Below are 17,691 nucleotides of genomic sequence, written 5' to 3'. Positions count from 1 at the left end.
GTGGAGTGAGGAAGAATTAATGCTGAGCAGATGAAGGTAGCCAGGCATGGTTCTGGTCACACCGCCACCTGTTTACTCATGGCAGTGTGTGACAGTGTCAAGTTTGTGTTTGCAGTAAAGTCGATTAACTCTGTTGAACACGAGGTTATATCAAAACAATAGTTTATTTCAGTTTTCCTCTGGAACTTTATACGAATGGAAACAGGAGGTGAACACAGCACACACATTCAGCTGAAGTCGGATATGTACATCCCCATCATTCAAGGACATATGAGCCTGGACTCACACCTGAGTTGCGATTAAACATTAATTTATGCATTTCTGCACAACACAAATAGTATTGTTTTCAACACCCTTTGCTATGTCAGCTGAATTTAGCTTTCATAAATATTCATTTTGTAGTCAGACAGCCAAATTTGTGTGCTTAGAGTTTTGAGTTAACATTAATCTTGAAGATATGAAGGCTTCCAGGCATATTAATGACATTTTCCCTCTCATTGTGTGCCATAACAGCCCGTGGAGAGAAGCCCTTCAGGTGCAGTGTGTAAGGCGTTTGCACGTTCATCAAATCTGATAATTTTGGGAAACTTTTTCACTACATCATGAATATATTAATAAGTATAGACGTGTAAGTCACGTGTGCATTCCTCTGTGCCTGACGTGTAGATGGTGTGGATATTCTTTTTTTCTGTCTGCAGCTGACGCTTCCTCTGCAGAATTGGTCTGATGGAGCAAAGGCACTCAGCGCAGCTCGGTACGACAAGTCAACAATGCGACCAGCGTGCATACAGCACGGACCGGACTGGAAATCTGACACGGCACCAGAGAAGTCACACAGGAGAGAAACCCTTCAAATGTACTGTGTGTAACAAGGCATTTGCATGGCCATCAGTTTTTCAGAACCAACAGAGAACACACACGGGAGAGAAACCCTTCAGGTGCACGATGTGCGGGATGGCGTTTGCACAGTCATGTAATCTTGTAACACACCAGAGAACACACACGGGAGAGAAACCCTTCAAGTGCACTGTGTGTGGGAAGGCGTTTGCACAGTCATCTGCTCTTAAAACACACCAGAGAACACACACGGGAGAGAAACCCTTCAAGTGCAGTGTTTGTGGGAATACATTTTCAGGTTCATTTGCTCATAAAACACACCAGAGAACACACACGGGAGAGAAACCCTTCAAGTGCAGTGTTTGTGGGATGGCATTTTCATGGTCATCTGCCCTTAAAAAACACCAGAGAACACACACGGGAGAGAAACCCTTCAGGTGCACTGTGTGCGGGATCGCGTTTGCACAGTCACCACATCTTCAAGTACACCAGAGAACACACACGGGAGAGAAACCCTTCAAGTGCAGTGTGTGCATGAAGGCATTTGCACAGTCATCTGCTCTTGTAACACACCAGAGAACACACACGGGAGAGAAACCCTTCAAGTGCAGTGTTTGTGGGAAGGCATTTTCACGGTCATCTGCTCTTAAAAAACACCAGAGAACACACACGGGAGAGAAACCTTTCAGGTGCACTCTGTGCGGGAAGGCGTTTGCACATTCATCAAATCTTCAAGTACACCAGAGAACACACACGGGAGAGAAACCCTTCAAGTGTACTCTGTGCGGGAAGCCGTTTGCAGATTCATCAAATCTTCAAGTACACCAGAGAACACACACGGGAGAGAAACCCTTCAGGTGCACTCTGTGCAGGAAGGCGTTTGCACAGAAACTACATCTTCAAGTGCACCAGAAAACACAAAAGCATCAGAAGATCCACAAGGAGTGGAGTCTGAAATCAGCTTGTGAAAGTCAAAGTGCCGCAATGAGCCTATCCCTCATGAAACAAGAACCGGACGAAAATCCCAGCTTGGGCACTTTTAAAGGTATCAAGGTGAAATATGAAGAGATGATGGTGAAATGTGAAGAAGTGATGAGCGATGAAGTGAAGGTAAAATGTGAAGATTCAACTCCAAAATGGGACCTTCACATCGTGAAGCAGGAGGAGAATTCTGACTGTGAGGCAGAGTGAGGCAACTCCCAGCAGTTTGTGGAAGTGGAGGTGTGGGTGGACTTGCTCCTAGACAATACAAAGTCAAGTGGAGACCCGGTAGATGTGTAAGCCAGAGACGATGTCGCTACAATAGATGCACCTTTGTCACAGGCCCTTAATGACAAGAATGTGAAGTTGCACACTTTGTGGGCCCATGGGTTGGGTAGATCTCTAACCAGGAGCAAGAGCCAATAAGCTCCCAAGCATTCACTATGTTATCATAATAATTGCTTTTACATGGTGCTTGCTTAATCGCCTCAGCAACTCGGAGTTTTGTGTCGTACCTCGTCTGAAACACTCGAAGAGCATCCCCAAGTAGCAGCTGCCCCTGTGTGGCACAAGGTGGTGGCCCTGCACCGGCCTGCATGTGGACAAGAGCCTGTCAGTAGGGGGCGATGATTGATGTGTCATCTCAGTTGTGTAGTTTGTAGGTAATGTTTAGAATTTGCTACATTTTCACTCAGACGCAAGCATGCAATGGCCTCGTTTTGAATGACACAATAGTATGTTTTACATACACTGTGAAGCAGACTTTGCAACTTTTTTGTAAAAGCTTCTTGTTAATACGATATAACGTGATGCAGGATATTTCACTGCAGTAATCCAATTGTGTTAATATGCCTGTCAATAATTTAGAATGAATACTTGTCTGGTTTTGTGCATACTTGTAACATTTCATCTATAAGGGTCAAACATTGAATAAGTGATGTTAGGACAAAGTGTGTGTTTGAAAGTAACCTGTACAGAGAACTCAGGTGAGACCCGTTCTTCTTGTGATACAGGCCAAAGGGTACTTTTGTGTTTCACGAAGCGTCTGCCTCTGGAGCAACTCATTGTCTTTGAAATAGGTAGCACGCTCGGATCATTCATCAGTTACAAGGCATACCACTTGAAAGTTACACGTATGGGAGGAGGTACATTCTCTTCAACACGAATTGTAGTTTTGTCTTACGTGTTGACGTAGATTTTGTCTAACTAGGACTAGAAATGCTCCTTGCTGATTCACGTCTGGATGTTCGTTACCTATCGGTTGAAGCAAACCGCACTGTTGTTGTTGAGACGCTGTGCACCAATAAGGGTCCAACACATTGACGGCCTTCAGGCCAGGAAAGTCACAGCATTTGCACACGAAGGACGCATTCACGCAAGCACCCCATGCTCCGTTTTGAAGTTTTAAAATGAAACATCTTTGAATTGTGTTGTGTTTTGAATTAGATGATTTTATTTCTTCATTAAAAGCTTGTATCAATTTACATCTGGAAGACTTCATTGAAAAGGACATTTCGTGTGAATTTTCTCTCGTCATTAAGTAGATGGCCTTGCCGGGGGTTCGGTTCAATGTGGACACAAACAGTGTACACACACACAGTGTACACACACAGTGTACACACAATGTACACACACAGTGTATATACACACAGTGTATACACAGTGTACACACACAGTGTATACACAGTGTACACATAGTGTACACACACACAATGTACACACACAGTGTACACACACACAGTGTACACACACAGTGTACACACTGTACATACAGTATATGCACAGTGTACACACACAGGGTACACACACAGGGTACACACACAGTGTACACACACAGTGTATATATAATTTCCACGTTGTTGCTGAGCCCACACACTCAAGGGAGGGAGTAATGGAAAATTAATCTAAATCAACAAACTCCAACTCTGTGACGTCACCACTCTGTATCACCTCATCGGCGTGAAACGCCAGGGGCAGGTGTACCTCGCTAGTGACGTCATGTGACCAAGGTATTCACCCCACCCCCGTCCACCGCGCTCTTGAGCTTGACGTCACCTCCGCCTGGGTCACTGCCGATATCGTTCCAGTGGCAATCCTTATTTGGGCAAAGCTACGCCCAGTGACTGGCGGCTCATTAACATAATGTGTCCGTTAAAGCCGTCGCGAGTTTATTGCGACGGGTTCAGCTCTCAAGCCCCCATCCCTCGACATATGGGCCGTAGTCATTAACATAATTTATTCAGTTAAAGAGTCGCTCGTGGGAGGGAAGTGACGTCATACTACTTCCTGCTGTCGCGAGGCAACAGGAAGCTGCCGTGTGCGCGCTTGCACTGAAATCCGAGGTGAGAAATTCTCATCGTTGTGGTGGTGGTGGTCGTTGTGGTGGTGGTGGTTGTTGTTGTTGTTTACCAAGGTAGAGCCTCTCTCTCGTAGGGATGTCAGTTGAGTAGCAGCGAGCATGGGAATCGATGTCCAGGTTGGAACTTTACAACGCGGGGCCTAGCCACGCGTGGCCTTGCCTCCTGCCCTCGCCTGATTGCGTTAACTTTAATTATCTCGCTTAAGTTTAATTTGTCTTCACCCGGCTCGCCACTTTGTAACTTTGTTTTATTGTAAATATTCACGCAGTTTTTATTTTCTTTTGTTACCAGGCCAAGCCCGCTTGAGCTCCTATACCGCTCTTGTTATCAGAAGCGACCTGCCCACAACAACACAAGGTGAGGCTTTGTCAACGTGTGTGAATGTTTTGACTTAAAACTTTGGTGACTGCAGGAATTAATATTCTTGGTTCTTTCGGTGAAGTCACGTAGATAGAAAATAAAATTAAAATAACAGATAATAATTTTTCTTTTTTACAATGAAGCAAAACACCCCACAACGTTTCTATGGCAACATTAATGTTGAAGATGCGAGGGCTTACAGGAATATTTATGACATTTGCCCTCTCATTGCGTGCCATGACAGTGCTGTTTGCACAGTCACACGTAGTCACTGTAAGATGTTTCTCTTGGTCGTGTTTTTGTTTTGTTGCTTGTTGTGATTGCACCCGATTCAAGAGCCAAACGGCTCACGGGACTATAACCAAAATAAATCAAACTGAAAATCAAAAATACTGAAACCGCGTGATGAATTTTGGGAAAGTTTTTCACTGCATCTCCAAATATATATAAAAGACAAAGTTGTGATTGTGTGTGTTGTCTGTTCAAAATGTTTAGCGTACTTCCCGACATGCAACAAACTGGAAATTTGCCATGTGGGTACTTTCCAGACTGTACAGCGTACAAACATTATACAAATACACTTTTGTGTTGTTTTAAGGGGGGGGGGGGGAGCTCAATAATGTATAGATTTTTTGCACGGCAAGTGAGCTGTGACGTCAAATCTGTCACGTGACCCTCGCATGTAGAAGAGTAACGCATTGTAGTGTAGCGGTTAGCGTTGTCTGTGTGTGTGTGTCTCGCTAACAGCACTTGCCCCTACAGTCTGTTAAGGCTATATGGGGGATCTTTATCTTTGTGTTTGTGTGTGTGTTTCTGTGTGTGTGTGTCTGTGTGTGTGTATCTGTGTGTGTGTCTGTGTGTGTGTCTGTGTGTGTGTCTGTGTGTATCTGTGTGTGTCTGTGTGTGTCTGTGTGTGTGTCTGTGTGTGTGTGGAAGCGTAACGCATTGTAGTGTAGTGGTTAGCGCTACGCTACGAACCCGGCGACCCGAGTTCGATTCCCGCTCACGGCCACCACCGGTGATAATTATTTCAACCGCTTCTGGGCCTCCCCTAGGTCGACTCAGCCTAAAACGAGTAACTGTTGTTGTGTGAACATCGCCACTGGGGAGACAAAGGCGGCCGGACGTGGTGGATCCAAGTCTCGAGCGAAGCCGGGTAGTACAGCTAGTCATGAATACATGAATGAATATAGACGTGTCAGTCATGTGTGACTGTATATATGCATTCCTCCATGGCTCGATACTGACGTGTAAATGGTGTGGATATTCTTATTTTCTGTCTGCAGCTGACGCTGGTCTGATGGAGCAAATGCACTCAGCACAGCAGCTCGGTACGACAAGTCAACAATGTGACCAGCGTGCATACAGCACGGATCGGACTGGAAATTTGACACAGCACCAGAGAACTCGCACAGGAGAGAAACCCTTCAAGTGCACTGTGTGTGGGAAGGCATTTTCACAGTCATCTGCTCTTAAAACACACCACAGAACACCCACGGGAGAGAAACCCTTCAAGTGCAGTGTGTGTGGGAAGACATTTTCAGATTCATCTGCTCTTAAAAAACACCAGAGAATACACACGGGAGAGAAACCTTTCAAGTGCAGTGTGTGTGGGATGGCATTTTCACGGTCATCTGCTGTTAAAACACACCAGAGAACACACACGGGAGAGAAACCTTTCAAGTGCAGTGTGTGTGGGAAGACATTTTCATATTCATTTGCTCTTAAAACACACCAGAGAACACACACGGGAGAGAAACCCTTCAGGTGCAGTGTGTGTGGGATGGCATTTTCACGGTCATCTGCTCTTAAAACACACCAGAGAACACACACGGGAGAGAAACCCTTCAGGTGCAGTGTGTGTGGGAAGGCATTTCCAGATTCATTTAATCTTCAAAGGCACCAGAGAACACACACGGGAGAGAAACCCTTCAAGTGCAGTGTGTGTGTGAAGGCATTTTCACAGTCATCTGCTCTTAAAAAACACCAGAGAACACACACGGGAGAGAAACCCTACAGGTGCAGTGTGTGTGGGAAGACATTTTCAGATTCATCTGCTCTTAAAAAACACCACAGAACACACACGGGAGAGAAACCCTTCAAGTGCAGTGTGTGGGAAGGCATTTCCAGATTCATATCATGTTAAAACACACCAGAGAACACACACGGGAGAGAAACCCTTCAAGTGCAGTGTGTGTGTGAAGGCATTTTCACAGTCATCTGCTCTTAAAAGACACCAGAGAACACACGGGAGAGAAACCCTTCAGGTGCAGTGTGTGTGGGAAGACATTTTCAGGTTCATCTGCTCTTAAAAAACACCAGAGAACGCACGCAGGAGAGAAACCCTTCAAGTGCAGTGTGTGCGGGAAGACATTTGCACATTCATCAAATCTTCAAGTACACCAGAGAACACAGAAGCATCAGAAGATCCACAAGGAGTGTAGTCTGAAATCAGCCTGTGAAAGTCAAAGTGCCACCATGAGCCCATCCCTCATGAAACACGAACCAGAAGAAAATCCCAGCTTGGACACTTTTAAAGTTATCGAGGTGAAATATGAAGAAGTGATGGTGAAGAGGGAAGAAGTGATGAGCGAAGAAGTGAAGGTGAAATGTGAAGAAGTGATGGTGAAGAGGGAAGAAGTGAAGGTAAAATGTGAAGATGAAGATTCAACTCCAAAATGGGACCTTCATATCGATGGAGGCAACGTGAAGCAGGAGGAGAATTCTGACTGTGAGGCAGAGCGAGGCAACTCCCAGCAGTTTGTGGCAGTGGAGGTGTGGGTGGACTTCCTAGACAATACAAAGTCAAGTGGAGACCCGGTAGATGTGTAAGCCAGAGACGATGTTGCTACAATAGATGCACCTTTGTCACAGGCCTTTAATGACAAGAACGTGAAGTTGAACACTCAGCTCCTAGGTTCAACCTCCAGAGTAAGAGCGGCCAGTCTTTGTGGACCTGTGGGTTGGGTCAATCTCTCACCAGGAGCGAGAGCCATAAGCTCCCAAGCATTCACGATGTTCTCATGATAATTGCTTTTACGCGGTGCTCGCTTAATCGCCTCGGCAACTCGGAGTTTCGTGTCGTATCTCGTCTGAGACGCTTGAAGAGCATCCCCAAGTAGCAGCTGCCCCTGTGTGGCACAAGGTGGTGGCCCTGCACCGGCCTGCATGTGGACAAGGGCCTGTCAGTAGGGGGCGATGATTGATGCGTCATCTCAGTTGTGTAGTTTGTAGGCAATCTTGATTCGAAGCTTTCGTGACTGCAGGAATCCACACTGTTGAGTTATTTCGGCAAAGTCACCACGTGGGTAGAAACATAACAGATCACGGCGTTTAGATCACAACACGAGCAATCGTCATCAGGTGGGACAACCACAGCAAGAGAAACTGCTGAAGTAGTAGGCGCCTACTCCAGTTTCTTCTTCTTGCTGCTGTGCTTGTCCCACCTGATGACGATTGCTTGTGTTGTCATCGAAACGCCGTGATCTATTATTTGTAGTGTAATGTTTTGAATTTGCTACATTTTGACCCAGGCGCCAGCATGCAACGGCCTACTCGTTTTGAATGACGCAACAATAGTACGTTGTACATTCACTGTTAAGCAGACGGTGCGTATTTGTAAAATAACTTCTTGTTAATACGATGTAACGTGATGCAGTCAATTTCGCTGCAGTAATTCAATGTTGTTAATATGCCCGTCAATGATTTAGAATGCGTACTTGTCTGATTGTGCGTGTGCATGTAACATTTTGTCTGAGGGTCAAACATTGAATAAGTGATGGTAGGACAAAGTGCGTGTGTGTTTTGGAAGTAACCTGTACAGAGAACTCGGGTGCTACCCGTTGTTCTTGTGATACAGGTCAAAGGGTACTTTTGTGTTTCACGAAGCGTCTGCCTCTGGAGCAACTCATTGTCTTTGAAATAGGTAGCACGCTCGGATCATTCATCAGTTACAAGGCATACCACTTGACGTATAGGAGGAGGTACATTCTCTACAACACGAATTGTAGTTTTGTCTTACGTGTTGACGTAGATTTTGTCTAACTGGGACTAGAAATGGTCCTTCCTGATTGACGTCTGGATGTTCGTACCTATCGGTTGAAGCAAATCCCACTGCTGTTGTTGAGACACTGTGCACCAATAAGGGTCCAACACATTGACGGCCTTCAGGCCAGGAAAGTCACAACATTTGCATACGAAGGACGCATTCACGCAAGTACCCCATGCTCCGTTTTGAAGTTTTAAAATGAAACATCTTTGAATTGTGTTGTGTTTTGAATTAGATGATTTTATTTCTTCATTAAAAGCTTGTATCAATTTACATCTGGAAGACTTCATTGAAAAGAACATTTCATGTGAATTTTCTCTCGTCATTAAGTAGATGGCCTTGCCGGGGGTTTGGTTCAATGCGGACACAAACAGTGTACACACACAGAGTATACACACACAGTGTACACACACACAGTATACACAGTGTACACACACAGTGTACACACACACAGTGTACACACAGTATACACAGTGTACACACACAGTGTACGCAGTGTACACACAGTGTACACACACAGTGTACACACACACTGTACACACAGTGTACATACAGTATATACACAGTGTACACACAGGGTACACTGTATATACACAAAGTGTACACAGGGTACACACACTGTATATATACACAGTGTACACACACACAGTTACACACACAGTGACACAGCGACACACAGCGACACACAGTGACACACAGTGTATACACAGTGTACACACACAGTGTATACACACACAGTGTACACACACACAGTGTACACACACAGTGTACACACACACACAGTGTATACACAATGTCCACGTTGTTGCTGAGCTCACACACCCAAGGGAGGGAGCAATGAAAAATGAATCTAAATCAACTCCAACTCTGTGACGTCACCACTCTGCATTACCTCATCGGCGTGAATCGCCAGAGGGAGGTGTACCTCGCTAGTGACGTCATGTCACCAAGGTATTCACCCCGACCCCCGTCCACCGCGCTCTTGAGCGTGACGTCACCTCCGCCTGGGTCACTTCCGATATCGTTCCAGTGGCAATCTTTATTTGGGCAAAGCTACGCCCAGTGACTGGCGGCTCATTAACATATTGTGTCCGTTAAAGCTGTCGTGAGTTTATTGCGACGGGTTCAGCGCCCACGCCCCCATCCCTCGACATATGGGCCGGCCTCATTAACATAATTTAATCAGTCACACAGCCGCTCGTGGGCGGGAAGTGACGTCATACTACCTGCTGTCGCGAGGCAACAGGAAGCTGCCGTGTGCGCACTTGCACTGAAATCCGAGGTGAGAAATTCTCATCGTTGTGGTGGTGGTCGTTGTGGTGGTGGTTGTTGTTGTTTACCAAGGTAGAGCCTCTCTCTCTCGTAGGGATGTCAGTTGAGTAGCAGCGAGCATGGGAATCGATGTCCAGGTTGGAACTTTACAATGCGGGGCCTAGCCACGCGGGGCCTTGCCTCCTGCCCTCGCCTGATTGCATTCACTTTAATTATCTCGCTTAAGTTTAATTTGTCTTCACCCGGCTCGCTACTTTGTAACTTTGTTTTATTGTAAATATTCACGCAGTTTTTATTTTTTTCACCAGGCCAAGCCCGCTTGAGCTGCTATACCGCTCTTGTTATCAGAAGCGACCTGCCCACAACAACACAAGGTGAGGCTTTGTCAACGTGTGTGAATGTTTTGACTTAAAACTTTGGTGACTGCAGGAATTAATATTCTTGGTTCTTTCGGTAAAGTCACGTAGATAGAAAATTAAATCAAAATAACAATAAAAATTAACAAATAATTGTAAATAAAGCAAAAAAACTCACGTCGTTTTGATCGCAACACAAGTGGTCTTTATTTAATGTAATTGTATTATCTGTTATTGTTATTTTCTATCTACATAACTTTACCGAAAGAAACAAGAATACGTGTGTCAATGTCTATCGGTCAAAGACACTCAGCGGAGAGACGCGCAAACTCCAAATATACAGCAGGCGTCAGGGTCGGGATCGAACCCACGACTTCCTGTATACCAGGTGAGGTAGTTAACATCTCACCACGGAGAGAGACACGCAAACTCCAGTTAGCCTCGGATATGTTCACTGATCCTCGATTAATTACTTGGTGGAGTGAGAAAGCATTGATGCCGAGCAGATGAAGGTGGCCAGCATGATTCTAGACACGCCACTGCCAGTGTGTGACAGTGTCAAGTTTGTGTTTGAAGTAAAGTCTATTAACTCTATTGAACACGGAAGTTATATAAAAAAAATAGTTTATTTTTGTTTTCCTCTGGAACTCTTTGTAAGAATGGAAACAGGAGGTGAACACAGCACACACATTCAGCTGAAGTCGGAACTGTTCATCCCAGCATTCAAGGACATCTGAGCCTGGATTCACACCTCTAAGTTGCGATTGAACATTAATTTCTGTATTTCTGCATAACACAAATGGTATTGTTTTCAACACCCTTTGCTATGTCAGCTGAATTTAGCTTTCATACATATTCCTTTTGTAGTGAGACAGCCGAAATTGTGTGCTTAGAGTTTTGAGTTAACATTCATCTTGATTATATGAAGGCTTCCAGGCATATTAATGACATTTTCCCTCTCATTGTGTGCCATAACAGCCCGTGGAGAGAAACCCTTCAGGTGCACTCGGTGCGGGAAGGCATTTGCATGTTCATCAAATTTTTTCATTACATCATGAATATATTAATAAGTATAGACGTGTAAGTCACGTGTGCATTCCTCTGTGCCTGACGTGTAGATGGTGTGGATATTATTTTTTTCTGTCTGCAGCTGACGCTTCCTCTGCAGAATTGGTCTGACGGAGCAAAGGCACTCAGCGCAGCTCGGTTTGTAGGTAATGTTTAGAATTTGCTACATTTTCACTCAGACGCCAGCATGCAATGGCCTACTCGTTTTGAATGACACAATAGTATGTTTTACATACACTGTGAAGCAGAATGTGCAACTTTTTTTAAAAGCTTCTTGTTAATACGATGTAACGTGATGCAGTATATTTCACTGCAGTAATCCAATTTTGTTAATATGCCTGTCAATAATTTAGAATGTATACTTGTCTGGTTTTGTGCATTCTTGTAACATTTGATCTGTAAGGGTCAAACATTGAATAAGTGATGTTAGGACAAAGTGTGTGTGTGTGTGTGTGTTTGAAAGTAACCTGTACAGAGAACTCAGGTGAGACCCGTTGTTCTTGTGATACAGGTCAAACGGTGTTTTTGTGTTCCACGAAGCATCTGGAGCAACTCATTGTCTTTGAAATAGGGAGCACGCTCGGATCATTCATCAGTTACAAGGCATACCACTTGAAAGTTACACGTATACGAGGAGGTACATTCTCTACAACACGAATTATAGTTTTGTCTTACGTGTTGACGTAAATTTTGTCTAACTGGGACTAGAAATGCTCCTTGCTGATTGACGTCTGGATGTTCGTTACCTATCGGTTGAAGCAAACCCCACTGCTGTTGTTGAGACGCTGTGCACCAATTAATGGGCCAACACATTGACGGCCTTCAGGCCAGGAAAGTCACAACATTTGCACACGAAGGACGCATTCACGCAAGTACCCCATGCTCCGTTTTGAAGTTTTAAAATGAAACATCTTTGAATTGTGTTGTGTTTTGAATTAGATAATTTTATTTCTTCATTAAAAGGTTGTATCAATTTACATCTGGAAGACTTCATTGAAAAGGTCATTTCAAGTGGATTTTCTCTCAACATTAAGTAGATGGCCTTGCCGGGGGTTCGGTTCGATGCGGACTTTCACCTGTTTGGGATTGCGGGATCGAGATAAGGCGACACGGAGCTGCTGGCCGTGTGAGAAGACCGCCGTCTGCAGATCGATTCCAACGTAATCGAACGTCTGTCCCTGCGCCTCCGTCGTCCATGCAGGGGGTGCGTAAGTTTGCAGCGCCCCCTGCATTAAAACAACGGAAAGTGCAGCGCTCATCACAGATAGATACAGTTGTGCGCTTATATTTAAAATGTTATTCTTTTATAAGGTGATGTTGAAATCGGAAAGTGTTTAGCCAGTTGATGATTTCAATCAGATTGATTCATTTATTATGCACCGCATATCCGAGCTTTTGTGGTCCTGTTGAGCTAAAGTTGGAAAAAGTCCGTGACTATAACTTCGCTTAATTTTGTAAACGTGTTTCTATTATTTAGTTATTGTTTAATACAAACTACTTCAGATAATGGGTTTCAAGATGTACTTGAATGGCACGTTCGTTGTTCCGGTGTTTAATGGCTTGGACGTCATGGCAAATGGCTTCCATCGATGTGGAAGTCAATGGTGGATGATGATTTGACATTTCGGTGTTCATTTGGAGTAGATTGTTTAACTGTTGCATACCGGGTGGTGAAATGCTTTGCCGAGTACCTGAACTGTTTGACCAAGTGAATTAATGAAGAGTTCGATACGAGTTTGAGCGTTAATATTCTTGCGGAACAACAAAGGTCGGATATTTTAAAGATTCCTGATCGTACGTTTATTGCGACAATGTTCATGGGGAACACGTGTGGAGGAGAGTTCCGGGTGAAGTCTCCCCTTACCTGGCAACCATGGTGGCTGTCCGCTGATCACTCTGGCTTCGTCACAGCTACGAGCTGTAGGGACGCGACGCTCCACCCTGGCGCTGTTTTAATTCACAGCACCAAGACTGGAGAGCCTCATCCCTGCAGTTCCCTCCTGTTGTGCCGCAGCATTTACCGCGTAACGAGGCAATACAACACACACAGAGACACACACAGAGACACACAGAGACACACACAGAGACACACACACAGAGACACACAAAGACACACATTACACACAGAGACACACACATACAGACACACACAAAGACACATCACACACACAGAGACACACACAGAGACACACATCAAACAGAGATACACACAGAAACACACAGAGACACACACCACACACAGAGACACACACCACACACACGTACACACACGGAGACACACAGAGACACACACACAGAGACACACACAAACAACAACCGCCATTCGCCACTAAGTGGCGGTGACGTCACCACGACGCTTGTGCCAGGCTATGTGCACCCACACAGACACAAAGATCAAAGAGACACACGGATACACGCACAGAGACGTACACACAGATACATACACACAGATATACACATACACACAGATACACATACATACACACATACACACGTACATACAGATACATACACACAAATACTCACAGATACAACAACAACCGCCATTCGCCACTAAGTGGCGGTGACGTCACCACGACGCTTGTGCCAGGCTATGTGCACCCTGAGGCCACGTGAAGTGTCGAACGCCCGCTGGCAGGAGGTCACGGGGCAGACCCAGGTGCCACGGGTCGACTGACTGAGATGACTGGCTGATGCACCACCTGTGCCCCCTACTGTGCCAACCTGCTGTGCTTTAGCCACCCGGCGCTCCGCTCGCTGTTGTGAGCGTCGCTCCTCCGCCCTCCGTTGTTGTTGGAGGGCGACTGCCTCCAACTGCCCAGTAGCATCCTTCACGAGCCTCCTCCACAGAGGCCGATCTTGACACCGCTGGTACCAGTCATCGGCAAGTCCACTCAGCTCCACGTCCTCCTGTACCACATCACTCCATCTCTTCTCTAGCCCGTGCCGCGCCCGCTTAGCCCCCTCAATCCGGCCAAACAAAAGCTGTTTCGGCATGCGGTGGCTGGGCATGCGGGCTACATGACCCAGCCATCGCAGCCTTGCCTGCCGGAGGAGCTCACCGATGGGACCCTGCCCAGATCTTTCAAGGATTTGTGAGCTCACACAATCCAGTCTGGTTAAACCCAGGATGGATCGTAGGCAGGCCAGCCTAAATGTTTCTAACCGGCGAAGATGTTCCATTAGGGGGGTCCACGTTTCGCAAGTGTAGAGAAGGGAGGGAATGACCGTGGCCGAGAAGACCTGAAGCTTAGTGCGGAGCGACAGACCAGGTAGCTTCCACACAGCGTTACACAACCGATGAAAAGTGAATGCCGCTCGACTGATTCGGAGTGAGACCTCTGCTGTTAAACTGGAGCCAGTCATAAGCACACTGCCCAGGTATGGGAAACTCTCCACTCTCTCCACAACTGCCCCATCACCGATTGGGAGTTGTGGGGGTGGAGTGTCCGATGGTACAAAATACCCAGGCAGGTGCTTAGTTTTGGTGGGGCTGATGGTAAGGCCCCACCTCTTAGTGGCACGCTCCAGTCTCAGCAGCAGCGTCTCCAACTCCTCCTCTGACTGAGCAGCTATTACCAAATCATCAGCATACATAACGTGGTTGATACACACACATACACACACAGATACACACATACACACGGAGACACACATACACAGAGATACACACATATACACACAGCTACATACACACAGATACACACACATACTATTACACTATTCAACTATAGACGAGAGACCTGCAGTGATCTATCAGTGCAGGAGCGGAGCTGCTGTGAGGCGAGGCGCTTGGAGCTCTCTGATTGGTCCAAGCGGCGGCTTGGAGCCAATCAGATTTGGTTCCTCCCTAGCCACGTGACGTGGGATTTTTTTTCCCGCCAAATTTTTGAGACTCCTCGTCGGCCAGGCGCCATTTTGAGAGTCGTGAGGTGCGGATTTGAATTTTTTATTTATTTCGGAGCAGAAATTATCGACGATGACGACCCCCCAGGGGTGCGAGATCGCCTCTCGTGAGGGAAAACGTGAGGTAAAAAGTGGCCTGAAATGTCCAGCCCGTGATTCGCAGATAGTTTAAATATGCACTGTTGAATTTATGGGCAGTGTTGGGTCTATGGGACAGTGCTGAGGCTATGGCCATTGACAAAATACAAACGATTTAATTTGTGAATAATAATGTAGACTGTAGTAATGATTATTAAGTATGGTGAGTGTACTGACAGTCTATAATGTAGACTGTAGTAATGGTTATTAAGTATGGTGAGTGTACTGACAGTCTATAATGTAGACTGTAGCCTGGTTATTAAGCTGAGTGAGTGTACTGACAGTCTATAATGTAGACTGTAGTAATGGTTATTAAGTATGGTGAGTGTACTGACAGTCTATAATGTAGACTGTAGTAATGGTTATTAAGCTGAGTGAGTGTACTGACAGTCTATAATGTAGACTGTAGTAATGGTTATTAAGTATGGTGAGTGTACTGACAGTCTATAATGTAGACTGTAGCCTGGTTATTAACCTGAGTGAGTGTACTGACAGTCTATAATGTAGATTCTAGCCTGGTTATTCAGCTGGGTGAGTGTACTGACAGTCTATAATGTAGACTGTAGTAATGGTTATTAAGTATGGTGAGTGTACTGACAGTCTATAATGTTGACTGTAGCAATGGTTATTAAGTATGGTGAGTGTACTGACAGTCTATAATGTAGACTGTAGCCTGGTTATTAAGTATGGTGAGTGTACTGACAGTCTATAATGTAGACTGTAGTAATGGCTATTAAGCTGAATGAGTGTACTGACAGTCTATAATGTAGACTGTAGTAATGGTTATTAAGTATGTTGAGTGTTCTGACAGTCTATAATGTTGACTCTAGCAATGGTTATTAAGCTGAGTGAGTGTACTGACAGTCTATAATGTAGACTGTAGCGGTGCGTAGCTAACCGTGCTAATTGTGTTTTGGTTGCATTTTGCACAATTATCGTACAATATGGCACCAATCTTTAGCACGAATGTTCAGTTTTATCCTGAACATTCAGCTCTGACACTTTCAGTGAATACCTGAAATGATTTCCATTGAGAATGTCAATCTCTTGACGCGTAAGGGGAAAATACCCCGGTGGGTTATGACCACGCGATGCCTCGCATTCACCAAGACAATGCAGTGAATGTGCTAGGGGAAAGTAAGCACATTAAGAGCAAATATCCTAAAAAAAAAAAATTCATAAAACTTGACCATAACGTACTCTTTGGCTTTTTCGGTGAAGTCACATAACGGCCAGCATGTTTTTTTTCCCCTCCAAATGTTATTGTAATCTGTGCACATGACCTGATGAAACGAATAACCTTTTTTATTTAAATAACCCACGTGACAGATCCAACTCATCTCTCTTCTTAAACTATAAACTAGTTTTTCTATTTTATTGTACAAGGTAAGGCCCACTGAGCTATATAGCGTTTTTTTCACAAGCGACCTGCCCATCACAAATTAAAGCTCAACACAAAGTGACTTCATCGTGTGGAAATGTATTGCAGTTAAATATTTTAAATGCGTGATGTTAATTCTAAATCTGGAGGGGGGGAAACCGGAGGAACCAGAAACAAATCCACGTGACCACGAGGCGAGAGACACTCACACTCCAAATATACTACCAGCAGCTCCACTGTCAACAACAACAACCGCAGTTCGCCACCAAGTGGCGGTGACGTCACCACGACGCTTGTGCCAGGCCATGTGCACCTTGAGGCCACGTGAAATGTCGAACGCCCGCTGGCAGGAGGTCACGGGGCAGACCCAGGTGCCACGGGTCGACTGATTGAGACGACTGGCTGATGCACCACCTGTGCCCCCTACTGTGCCAACTTGCTGTCCTCAACGGATGGCACCTCAGCCAGCCAATCACAGTGGGTGACTTCCTCCAATATTTGAGGCACCGCAGCCTCAGCAGGGTCATCCCCACTTTGTCCCACGTTTTCATGGCTGAGGGATTTCCCCTTTCCCAGGACCTCAGGAATGCTCAGAAAATCTGCAAACCTGTTCCTGGGGGTCGGATATTGGATCACCGTTCTTTCCCCTAATGATGGTAATAGGTGTGGCGCTGCAGGTTACTTTTTTGATGGAGTTAAATAGAGATTTGTAATTGCAGGCCACTGAGGCAGACTCCATCTCCTCAGCAACCCGCGACCACCACCCATCCTTGCAGCGCCTCACGGCTCCCCGAACCTCCGAGCGAAGGCTGCGGTAAGCCTCCTCATTCTCCGACGTGGGACGCTGTAGCCGATGAGAGTGGGCCTGTCGATTTTTCCCAGCCAGCTTGAACACCTCCTCTTGTCAGCCAGGGTCTCTGGGGAGGTCTGGACCGTGTACCCAAAGCAGCCATTGCAACTACATGAGCTACAGTCCTAAACCTC

At 45.6% G+C, this 17,691-nt stretch overlaps 2 protein-coding genes across 2 annotated transcripts; both read left to right on the top strand.

Moving 5' to 3' along the window:
- The first annotated feature begins 704 nt into the window (after nt 1-704).
- LOC142917249 (uncharacterized) lies at nt 705-3,208 on the top strand. The gene has a single exon (XM_076061868.1). It carries the CDS (start codon nt 727-729, stop codon nt 2,026-2,028), a length of 1,302 nt encoding a protein of 433 aa, XP_075917983.1. The 5' UTR covers nt 705-726; the 3' UTR covers nt 2,029-3,208.
- Nucleotides 3,209-5,838: 2,630 nt separating this feature from the next.
- On the top strand, nt 5,839-8,849 carry LOC142917257 (uncharacterized). Its single transcript, XM_076061874.1, has one exon. The coding sequence runs from the start codon at nt 5,839-5,841 to the stop codon at nt 6,682-6,684; it is 846 nt and encodes a 281-aa protein (XP_075917989.1). The 3' UTR covers nt 6,685-8,849.
- The last annotated feature ends 8,842 nt before the right edge of the window (nt 8,850-17,691 follow it).

Source organism: Petromyzon marinus, unplaced genomic scaffold (assembly GCF_048934315.1).
Source record: "Petromyzon marinus isolate PM22_M1 ecotype Great Lakes invasive population unplaced genomic scaffold, UKy_Petmar_22M1.pri1.0 PM_G_Scaffold_44, whole genome shotgun sequence".
NCBI lineage: Eukaryota > Metazoa > Chordata > Hyperoartia > Petromyzontiformes > Petromyzontidae > Petromyzon > Petromyzon marinus.
Note: the sequence above shows the minus strand (reverse complement) of the source record. Positions and strands in the feature narration are given on the sequence as shown.